Source organism: Mus caroli, unplaced genomic scaffold, assembly GCF_978045245.1.
Source record: "Mus caroli unplaced genomic scaffold, Mus_caroli_1 scaffold_1, whole genome shotgun sequence".
NCBI classification, from domain to species: Eukaryota; Metazoa; Chordata; class Mammalia; order Rodentia; family Muridae; genus Mus; species Mus caroli.
The window spans coordinates 43330368-43342564 of record NW_028227256.1 but is presented as its reverse complement, the minus strand read 5'-3'; the positions used below and the strand labels follow the sequence as shown (position 1 = coordinate 43342564).

General features: G+C 40.3%; 1 protein-coding gene across 1 annotated transcript in view; it reads right to left on the bottom strand.

Moving 5' to 3' along the window:
• LOC110287785 (dynein axonemal heavy chain 7) overlaps positions 1-12197 on the bottom strand; it is a 280721-nt gene that overhangs the window by 61263 nt on the left and 207261 nt on the right. The window contains exons 50-52 of the mRNA XM_085832216.1: positions 9295-9428; positions 8086-8421; positions 251-377 (exon numbers count right to left, since the gene is read on the bottom strand). Of these exons, the coding sequence (XP_085688342.1) occupies positions 251-377; positions 8086-8421; positions 9295-9428 (597 nt within the window). The remainder of the gene's footprint in view (positions 1-250; positions 378-8085; positions 8422-9294; positions 9429-12197) is intronic.

The following is a 12197-nucleotide window of genomic DNA, read 5'->3' as shown; positions in this document are numbered from 1 at the left end:
TCTACCTCTGACCTGGGAGAGACATGATATTCTAATCTGCCACAAAGACTAGAAAATGACTTACTATTATCTCCTCCTCTAACAGGTAATACAACTGGGCCTAGAGCTGTGATCCTCCCGAGATAACTTTTGAGTTGTGTTATGGAGACTTGGAGAATCGTTGACACTGGTATAGTATCTTGGTATATACCACAAACCCTCTCCCAGTAACTACAGCATCTGTAATCCTATAGACTGAACCCTTACTGACCGCGTTGTCATGTATCAGCAGATTCACAGTGAGACAAAATGAAAACAGCAACTTGTCCTTTTCGAAGAGCGAGCGGCAGATGTTGACATAGAGTGAGTAGGTGAAGTGATCTCTGAGAATCTGAAGCCTAAGGGCAGTCACAGGGAGAGATAGACAAACACAAACAGGATCAGAAGCAGGGGATGCTAAGATTGCCCTACAGACTGCTAGACCTACATTCAAACTATTTCTTTCAGTTCTCACCCAAACAATCAAAGATCTTTACTCCTTGAGTTGCTAGTTTGAGAGCTAGACAAGTTAGAAGCATTTGAATAGAATTGTATTTTCCTGTTGACTGATGTTTTTCTTTATAGTTTTCATTTACAGAAAACCAATCCATTATAAAAATTACAAACTTTTTAACTATGAAGTATTGCATTAGTGGGCAAAATTTGACCTCTTTACAAAGTAAATACTTAAAAATACTTTATACTATATTAAATGAATAAAACTAATACCTTGTATTAAATTAATGGAAAGCCTAGTGCTATGCTACACTGAACATGAATCTATCAGAGCCAAAAAAAAAACTAGTAGATTTGATTAAACTACATTTCTCTTTATGAAACTACATTTCACAGAGAGAAAACAAGGACATATGAATAACTGTGGTAATGTATGTGCGCTATATCCACAATAATTCCCAATGTCAATATGATGCTTCTTTCATTTTAATATAAGTATTTCATGAAATAATCATTGAAATAAAAAATTTAAATTATTTATTGCATAGACACAAAAAATTATGATTTTTAACCTATGTCAACAAAAAATACTTGTATAGACCTAAAAAATAGACATTTGTAGGGACATAGACTAATGGCTCAAACCTTCTAAGTAGACCAATTATCTGAGAGAAAAAGCAACATAGTTTATTAGTGACCAAATTTATACTGGTGTTTCTTAATGCAGTAAGGGAAAAAATATCTACCCATCTGTGACAAGAGTTTAGCTATTTTCATACTACTGTCCTTGGCTTGGACTCATTGTAATTGGTGTTTTGTTTTGCTTTTCATTTTTCCTCTTGTTTATTTCCTTAACTATTTTCTCCCACACCAGCACTGCTATCAGAGAATGACAGCAAAAGGACACATCTTATTTTTAGCTGAGAAACAATGGAGTGAGACAGAAGTCCTTGAAATAGAGCTGAAGTTTAGATTTACAATAAGCATTCTATCCCTCCCAATAACTAATTAAGAAAATGCCTTACAGCCAGATCTAATGAAGGCTTTTTCTCAATTGAGGTTCTCTCATTTCAGAGAACTCAGTTTGTGTGTCAAGTTGACCTAAGACTAGCCAGCACAGTTACTAACAAAGTTTGTTGTTTTTGTTTCTTTCTCTTTCTCTTACTATGAGAGATCCTTGAGGTGGCTCAAAAGATGCCATGATCGGGATAATCTGACAAGGTAAAACCAGGCACCACTGCTGGTATACACGTAGTTTAGCACATGTCTTTGTAAACAGGGTTTCTAGTGAAATTCTAGAAAATGTAGGTTGTAGCTGGGAGGGGAAAGGGTCTTAGGCAGCCATTGGCTGTGCTGCCATTCCTGTCCCTCTGCTGTCCTTCCAGAATACCCCACCCCACCCCCACCCCCAGCTTTCCCTATCCTTATCCTTCCAAGCTCAAATTCACTCTCACTAGTGATAAAGATTGAAATACTATATTTTAAGATATACTTCAGTGGGAGTAAAAGACTAAAAATTATTCAGTGTTTATAGAAAAATTTAATAAATCCCAGGGACGTGGTTCATCACCCGCCTCAGTGCTTTCTGTTCTCGACTGAAAGACACACTCACAGCCTTCACTTTAACAGGCCTTAAACAGCACAATAGCTGGGCCATTGCCAAACATCCACGGGTTTTATCTGTAGTTATTTCTTACTAATTCTATGTTCTAATTTGGCTGCTCTGAGCACAATTGAGCAGGTCTCTGGGCTGGGTTCTCCGGGCTCCTTCCCATGGAGGCTAGCAAGAATGTCCTGCATTCTTCTTGGACACAGCTTCTCTCCTCTCCTCCACACCCTTCCCACATGGTGGATTTCCTCCTGGTCCCAAGCCCAGGAAATCCTAAGATCCTACCTCTGTCTGTGCTCCCCAGATATTGGCTGTTGGCATTTTTATTTACTGACCAGAGCCAACTGGGAGCAGGTTCCCAGAAGTTACATGTAGACCTTCTTGTGTAAACAGTATTTTGGATGTGTGTGTGTGTGTGTGTGTGTGCATAATTAGCATTTGTAATATAAGCAACTACAAATGTTGGTAAGTAGTATAATGATATGAGACAATTCAAGTTTCTCTAGTGGAGTTTTATATTTAAATAAACTTATAGGAAAGGGACTTAAATGAGGAAGACAGTTAACAGTGCAGATATTTATAATACTTCCAAGTCTTACCAGATTATATCCACAATATGGTCTATTGAACAGCTTCTAAAAATTGTGTTATAGAAGAATATTGATAGAAGTAACAGGGACACAAAAATACTCTGTGTACAAATATGACTGCACATGTGTGTACATTTACATATGCACACTTTATTTTAAAAATGTTGCGGTTTGTTCCCTTTAATAAAATAATACACTACTTAGATCTTTTTTTCTGCATTTCCTGTTTTTGTTTGTTTGTTTCTGTTTTTTCCTACAGTTATTTTAGTATTTCCTACATAAACACTACTTCATAAACTTCAATAAATAACACTTTATTATGGCAATTTCACAGTGTCTGACACAATGTTCATGATACATTATTTTTGGTGACACTCTTAAATGAAGCACAGCCATCAAAAGACAAATATGGAGTCCATCTATATACTTGAGTAAGAGGAACAAGAAGGAATAATAGAGTAATAACCATCTTTAGTAGGCAGGCTTGTGTGAGCAGTCCCATGCTTCCTGTACTTTGGGGGATAGCTGAGTCTAATATCTGCTAAACTCCTACTAATACCATGTTTATCAATAACTGGGAGATCACAAATCATTTCTATGAGAATTTGTTCTCTCTTTAATCTTTGGTCAGCAGTTAGTTTTTCAATTGGAACTCTTATTTTGCTGGGGGGGAGGGAGGGTGATGAAAAGGGCTGTCTAGAAGGTTCTTGGTATAACAAGAGCGTACACACGAATGCTTGCCCCATCAGTTGCATCCCATTCGATCCACCACAAGTGTGCATGAATCGGCACCAAGAGCCATGCATGGAGATGCTCGCAGGCAGCACACATCCACTGTGGCCCTAGACTGGAAGCCCATATTCCCAACAGCAGAAAGGAACAATTGTTTTAGGTTCTGTGTCAGGCCAAACAAATGTTTAAAAAGTAAGTGGAAGGGCTTCTTTCTCCTGTTGAAAATAAAGGGAGAGTCCACCCCTTACCTCTCTTTTCTTAGAGCCCCAAATTAAGGAACTTATAATTTTCTAAGTATTTTCTACTCTCTGATGCTTTTAAAATCTTATTTTATTTTCATTGATGTATGTGTGTGTGTGTGTATGTGTGTGTTAGGTATGGGTGCACACATGCCACGGTGCACCTGTGGAGGACAGAGGATGACTTTCAGGAGTTGCTTCTCCATTCACCATGAGTCTGGGGATGGAACTCATGCCAGGATTGCAAGGCAAGTGTTGTTACCTACTGAATGTATATTATAGAGAAATGTATATTACTTAGAATATATAATATTTAGAAATGTATATTCTTAAAAAAATCACTTCAAAACATAGTCAGGACCTGCTTTAAGACCCAGGAATATCTCAAATGTCTGCCAACGTCCTGGAAAACATTGCTTTGAAGCATAAACCCAGTGCCTGTGGAAGAACAGTTGCCCTGACTTCACCAGGCTCCTTGCTTTATGGTTCAAAGTCATCTCCTCCTATGGAGGTGTGAAAATTTGTGTTTCCTCTTACTAAAGTTAATTTGCTAACACAGATGGTCCCCTCCATTAGCAGGCAGAGTGAGGATGAACTACTCGTGACTCTATGCTTGCTTATTATAATGGGTGAAACCACTATGTTCCTTGCAATCTCCCTGCAGATTGCCTATGATGCATAGCACACTCTGGTTTAATGCTTATTCAGTTTTCAAATTGCTTTCTCCCTCCAATGCCTTTCTGGAGAGGATGCCTCGGTTAGGAGAAGACTTAGATTTTAATTAGTCTTCCCTAACAATAAGTGCACATTTAAAAATGAAAGCTGCATTACACACAATGATCCTCATGAGTTCCAGGAATAAGGGGTTGAGTGCAAAATGCCAGCCCCAGAGAACACATTCACTGGGTCTATTTATTTAAGCCTCTAAAACAGGCAAATCTGCTCCTGGAGCTGCAAGGTGGACAGAGGCTGCCTTGTGGGAGGGAGGGGCTGCAAAGGGCACTGGCTGATTATGCTGTCCTTCTGGACCTGGGTGCTAGCTACACAGGCATGCTTCCTTGTAAAAACTCATTTCTGTACATTTCTGTTAGCACAATGCTATCTTCAAGGAAAATTTTAATTTCATCTTCTCTATTAGTGTTTTTGTACTTCACATTTACAGTAGTCACATGTATGGTTTTCAGTGCTTACAGACAAAGGATTTTAACTACAAATAAAAAGCTGAGTTTGTTTTCTACATTTTTATCCAAATCGTATATTAAGGTAAAAGGGGTTTGCTTTTGTTTAATTTCAAGGGCTTTGTTACTGGTATGAAAAACAAAGCAAAACAAAACAAAACAGCTTGGATGAGTCTAATTTGGTACAGGGGAAAAAAAAAAAAAAGAATCCATTTGAAGAATGGAGTCATTGTAACTTTTCAATCCTGAACCAAAAAACCTGCACTACAGGGGTGGTCAGAGCAATTCTCTTCTCATAGTCTCCAGAGAACAGCTAGACTTTAAATCTTCATAGAAGATAACATTGTGGTGGCTATTGGGATTTTTGGTACGTTTTGTTTGGCTTAGTTTGTTGTTTGTTTTTTCTTTTCTATTCTTTTTCTTTTTTCTCTTTTCTTTTCTTCCTTTTCTTTTCTCCCTTCCCTTTCCTTTTCCCTTCTTCCCTTCCCCTTTCCCTTCTTCCCTTCCCTTCTCCTTTCCCTTCTTCCCTTCCCTTCCCCTTTCCCCTTCCCCCTTTCCCCTTCCCCCTTTTCCTTCCCCCCTTTCCCTCCCTCCTTTCCCTTCCCTTCCCCCTTTCCCTTCCCCTCTTTCCCTTCCCCTTCTTCCCCTTCCCCTTCTTCCCCTTTCCCCTTCCCTCATTCTTCTTCCCCCTCCCCCTTCTTCCCCTTCTTCCCCCTCCCCCTTCTTCCCCTTCTTCCCCTTCCCCCTTCCCCTTCTCCCTTCCCCCTCCCCCTTCTTCCCCTTCCCCCTTCCCCTTCTCCCTTCCCCCTTCCCCTTCTCCCTTCCCCCTTCCCCTTCTCCCTTCCCCTTCTTCCCCTTCTCCCTTCCCCTTTTTCCCCTTCTTCCCCTTCCCCCTTTCCCCTTCTTCCCCTTCTTCCCCTTCTCCCTTCTTCCCCCTTCTTCCCCTTCCCTTCCCCCTTCTTCCCCTTCCCTTCTCCCTTTCTTCCCTTCCGCTTCCCCTTTCTTCCCTTCCCCCTTCCATTCCTCCTTCCCTTCCCTTCTATCTTCTCTTTTCTTTCTTTCTTTTTCTTTTTTTTTTTTTTTTCATTGTGTACCCTGGCTGTCCTGAACTGTGCTGTGTAGACCAGGCTAACCTCAAATTCAAAGAGCTCTATCTGCCTCTGCTCTGTGTAGCCACTGCCCATTTGGTTACTGTGATGACCTGATGAACAAGGTTGAGATTAAGAAATGTACCAAAAAGGAACATGGTGAGACACAGAGATGACTCAGCAGGTAAAATACCCTTGTCACACAAGCCTGAGGACCTGAGTTCAAATCCCCAGGGGCCACAGAATGCTGGGTATGGGGGTGAATGATTATAAAACGGGAGGCTGAGACAGGGAAAGCCCTCTGCTACCCCAGATCAGCTACCCTGGAGTACACAGCCCTGAACAACCAGTGAGTCCTGGCCTTGAACAAGAACCAGCTCCTGAGGGTGTCCCGTAATCCTGATGTGTATGCTGTGACATGCCCTCTCAGGCAGGTGTGCAGCACACACTTGCACATGCATTCACACATTCACACTCAAACGGTGGTCAAAATAAAAAAAGATCCTGTCCTAGAACTTCAAATCCAGTGCAGAAAACAGATGTGTGTGCCTAATTAACTGGAAACATATGGATTTTTTTTAAGAGATCACCTTCAATTTTGTTTTTCTTCAGTAATCCTCACTAACTTGAAAACTTCTAGGACTAGAAACAAACACTAAAAATTAGAAACAAAGGCCAAACTGAAAACTTCTCTCACTAACAAGTCAAATGAATTCTTTCCTCTAGTTGGCTTAAGCTTAAACAAGATCTTAGTACTTGGTTTCTGACCCCAACACAAGCAACTGAGGTGTCTATTTTGCATACCTAAGCAGATGTGGCCTCCAGGTTCTCCCAGCATCCCTCAGTCACTACCTGGCATAACTTGCCTCCAACCTTGAACTTTCCAGCTGAGGGGCTGGGCTGCCCTTCCCCCAGAAAATCTTCTTTATAATCCAGACTTTTTGTATTCTTGCTCTTCCTTTCCTCTTCTTTCTCTGCACAAGTGCCCCTTTCTCTCTTTCTCCCTCTCCTACCCACTCCCCCTTCCTGGCTTCCTGGGCCTTGGTCCTTGGGGCCAGGGAACTCACCACCACAGAGCAGCTTCCCAATAAACCTGTCTTTAATATGACATAATCTGGCTTGAATTGACTCATTTCACTCGTGGCTGAGAGATAACTTATCACTTAATGCTTTTGCTTTGTATATACTACTCAATAGTAAATAATATGTTTTCTATAGATAATCATAAAAATAAGTTGTGTGATTATCAAATAATAATCAATATCAGATTTTTGCTTTTGCCCTGGTATCTGGCAGAGTTTCAATGTGGTAAACCCAAATGTAAAACTATAGTTTCAGAGATGGCTGAGAGAGTGTCTGCTTATCATTGGAGGACAAAACTCCTCTCTCCATCCCTGCAGTCAATAGGAGATTTTGCAAATAGGAAACAAAGCTAACTGCTTCCTTCTTCTAGAATTATATTACAGTCCTACTGAAAGGTTCAGTGTTGGTTCAGGATATCCCAAGACCAAGTTGTCAGTACAAAGGAGATTTGCCCCAGAGAGACAATTAGCAGGGAATAAGGAACAAACAGAAGCAACAGAAGAGGTGGGGGGAAGGGAGAAAATAAAAGAGAGGGGGAAGGGCTATTTGTCCTACAATAGAGGGGGGTAGGCAAAGGACTGCCTCCAGACAAAGAGGAGACAGAATTAGCACATAGGAAAATGTTGATTTATAAAGATAACGGAGAAAACCCAGTGTTTCCTATCTAATTTTAATTGGGCATTTAATCAGGTGAGCCAGAGTGGGCTTTTGATTGCTGGACTTCAATACTTTGATAGCTGAACCTTGATAGTCAGCCTCAGGAAGAGGAAGTAGCCAAGTAAGGGAATAGACCTCTGGTGGCTAGTTTTAGGAATATAATCTAAGGGATTTTAGCAAGGCAGAGAGGGGATGGGAGAGAAGGGCAAGGCCTGCCAGAGCCACATTTGCCATGTTTGAGCTGGCTAGAGTCCCTTCACCTACAGCTCTGTAAACCATTATTTCCCAGCCAAAGCTACACACATCTGTTCTATTTCTGGGAAAATGATGAGTCAAGCTCCCTTAAGGTTCATGGCTGTGACATTCATGCGATCCTGAAATCATAATCAAAACAGTCATTTCCCCTAGTATAAGATTAGCATTCCCTTTACATACCTTTTTGATAAGATGTCTGATTTCTCCGAATTGTCAATGGACAGGATAAATAGGTTAATAAACCAAGTCAGAGAATACTGGTACATGGGCTCGATGTTGGCTAGATCAGCGATGGAGAAGAACAGGATGGAAGAATGGATAGCAATGAGCCGATAGCCCATGCGGGTATTGTCGATCTTTTTCTCTGTCTCCTCAGCCACTTCCTGCTTCTGAGAAATCTCATTAGCCAAAGACTTGGAGGAAGATAATATTTTAATCGCAGTCTCATCTTCTAATATATTGCCTTCTGATAGTGAGAGAACTTCTAAAATCTTGTCTTCTATTTCCTTTAACTGCCTAGAATGAAGTACAGCTTTCTCAGAAAAGAAATGGTTTAAAAATCACTTGAAATATGCAGTCTTTTCTAAGAAACAGAGACCTTGTAACCTAAAGAAATGTGTCACGCCGTGACAATTATCTGAAAAAGGGATGCTGTGAGATTAATTTCTTATCTTGTGAAATGTCATTGAGACATGGCCTTCCTGCTCAGCTCCCTTTAATGATCACTCGTGTGACACCCCAGAAATGGAGCAAGCCAGTCTCCTCTGCCACGCAGTACCTTGGCTCAGACGGAACTCAAGGTACCAATCTATTTACTTCCAGAATTTTTAACATTTAGAGAGTTTAATGCTACATAGATATTATGCCCCAAAGAAAACAAATCACTTTGGTTGCACAGCGAACCAAGACACTTCTGTGCAGCACCTTTGTTGAGGAACAGAAGACCCATGCCCATGTCTGTGGCAAGCCTCCATGTTCTTGCCGAGTCTGAGAAAAAGACTCAGCAATGCAGTTTTCTGAGTTAATGCAGAGGCTCTTTAGGCCCTGCATTAAAAACTTTTCCATTTAGGGGAGGAACTGGAAAGATAGCTCGGCAGTTAAGAGTACATTGCTCTTCCAGGACTTGGGTTCGAATACCAGCACCCACACCAGGCAGTTCACAACTGTCTGCAACTCTATTTCTAGTGGTTCCTCTGCCATCCTCACGCTTTTCTGGCCTCTAGAGACACCCACAGACACATGACACACAGATACATATGTAAATCAATACAAAAATTTAACTTTAAACCAAATTTCCATTTGAGATACACACACACACAATTTAACTAAATACATGCTAAATATACTTTACTATAACCACAAAATGAATCTTTATTCTGCACTTCAAACCTTTTGTTGTCAGCTCCTTGTACTATCAAGGCTTGCTTTTCTTCTTCGAGGTCTGGCCTTTCCCGTGCCACTACGATTCCCAAAAGTTGATCCTGCATCCCCTCAGGAGTTATCATGAAGTTTAACAATGTGACCTATAAGTGAAAGAATGTATTTTGAAAATGCATTGTTTTTCCACTAAGAAACCTTCTCTGTGTGTGATTCAAGATTGCATTCATTGAACACATATTGTGGAAGTCTTATGAATGAAAATAGAATTCACAAAGACGATAGCTAGCAATGGTAAAGGCAAGCCTGACTGTTAATAATAGCCAGCAATGATGCAGGCAAGCCTGACTGTTAATAATAGCCAGCAATGATGCAGGCAAGCCTGACTGTTAATAATAGCCAGCAATGATGCAGGCAAGCCTGACTGTTAATGATAGTCAGCAATGATACAGACAAGCCTGTTTGTTTGATTAAAAACTCATAAAAGCTTGTGACAGTCAAAATCAAATACTTATAACAGTTTATGTATTCCCAATTCCAACTGGTCCAATTACTGATGATCCTTTAACAGTGAAATCAATTAGAATGAGGTTGGAAACAACTCTTACTAGCTATAACCAATGAATTTACAAACTGGACTGAATCTCTTTTTAAGGTTCATTAGAGGTGTTATATGAAACAATCTTAAGAGAGAGACAAGAAGAGAGAGAGAGAGCACTGCTCATATATGCTATGAATGAAGTATTTTTGAGTTAATGAGCCACTACTATCCTGCAAGAAGAAGCATTAGGGAATTTACCTGTTTATAGTGCCCATCAAGGGCTATCTGCTGATATCCACTCTATCCAAGTACCTAATTAGTGGAGAGACTGGTGTAGTTGTGTATGCCCATACATAGGACACATCTTTAAAAGCATTCTTTCTGGTACTTCCCAATAAATGTGTTAATTTAATGTTCTCTGGAAAACTATTCATAGTACCCGCAGCTCTAGAATGATCTCTACTTGTCACAATTACACTTGTTGAAAATACTGTTTTCCATCTCAGTGTCACCTCAGTCCTCCTGCTCCCTTCCTGCCCTTATATACCCACCAGTATACATGACAATAAAACAGTAGCTGTCTAGTTCTGGCCACCAAATAATCTAGAAGCCGATAAATACCGATTGAGCTTCATTTCCTTTGAAATTCTCACTTATTGGTTTTTGTATATTTGCCAGTGTGCTGCCTGTTGTTTTAAAATAAAATCTCAATTGTTCACAATTTTACCAATGAAGACTCCAGAGTGAGATGTTGGGGTGAAACCCTGTTAGCTCCGAGAGGCAAAGAAAGCACCCAGGTGACCTTCCTCCTCAGCCAACATCCCAGAATGAACCCCCTCTCTTATACAGTCTCACAAAGATTCCATCAAACTAAATGTTCCTCCATTTTACTTGCTGCATGCCTTTCTGTGCATCCTCCTGACTCCCTCTTACTCTCTAAGGTTTTTTCTTAATAATCTTATGTTCACTTGCAGACAACTGTTTGTCTGTTCTGTTTCTTGACCTGTGGGTGACTTTATTTAATCCTGTCTACAATATTCAAGCAGAAAGCTCTTGGATTAAAAGGTGTGCCCTAAGGCTGAGTCACACCACAGCTAAAACAGGATTTTCAGTAAATAATACAATCTTGGGGTTCACAGTGTGATGAACTATCTTGCAACAGTTGTCCGGGTGCCTTAGGGTCTGCAACCCCAGAAGCTCTGAAGACCCAGAGCCTCTACTTCTGTTTGTGTCTTTTACTCCACTGACACTGTGAGCTCAGTGCGTGCTCTACTGGACACCTTGAGCCCTGGGATATGCCACACCAACTCTCCATTTTCTACACTGCAGATTTACCTCCTCACTGACACCTCCCCAGTGCACTGCAGCCCCACACCCAGCAGCTATAACCAATGAATTTTCAACCACAAAACAAAACAAAAATATACATTGCTGAAAACAGTGTCTCTATAACATGTGTTACTTAGAAAACTGGGTGCCCACTTGGAGAAGCATGAACTAGATATTATCTTTCACCCTGCACAAAAACATTAAATGGATCAAAGACTTTATGGTCAGAGTCAAAACTCTGATATCATCAGAGGAAAAGAAGGGGAAAGACATAAGGGTATAATCAGAGGCAACAACTTTCTCAATAAGACACCAGGAAATAAGACCAATAAGTAATGCATGTAGCCTTATAAAATTAAAAATTCTTCTTCATCAATGGAAACTACTGATTGAATGAAGAGATAACCTGAAGAAGGGGAGAAAATCTTTGCCAATTATACATCTGATAGAGGATTAATAGCTAGAATATTTCTTCTCACTTCTGCCCCATTCCAAAGCAAACAAACAAACAAACAAGCAAAGCAACAAGTAACCAAACCACAAAATCAGGTAACCAGGTTAATGAACTGAACGGGAAGTTACCCAAAATGAAATACAAATGGCCAATAAACATGAAAAAATGCTTAAGCTCTCTAAGCCATCAGAGAAGAAAATCAAAATTATATTGAGATTCCATACTACTCCAGTCAAATGGCAACTATGATAACAAACAATCCCTGCAGACAAAAATACAGGGAAAGAGAGTTCAGATGATGGTGGGGATCTAAACTATCCCCAAGGAAACCAGTATGGAGATTTCCTAAAAAAACAAAACAACTATAAAAAAAATTCCATATGACCTGGCTATACCACTCCTGGGTATTTATTTATTCAAAGGACTCCTGGTCAGCTGATTACAGAGAACTGTGCACATTGATGCTTCATACAGCACTGTGCAGAATAGGAAAATGTGGAACAAATATAGGTATCCAAACACAGAGGGATATAACAGGAAAATGTCATGTATATATGTAACGATATTTTTTCAACCATAGGAATACAAGAG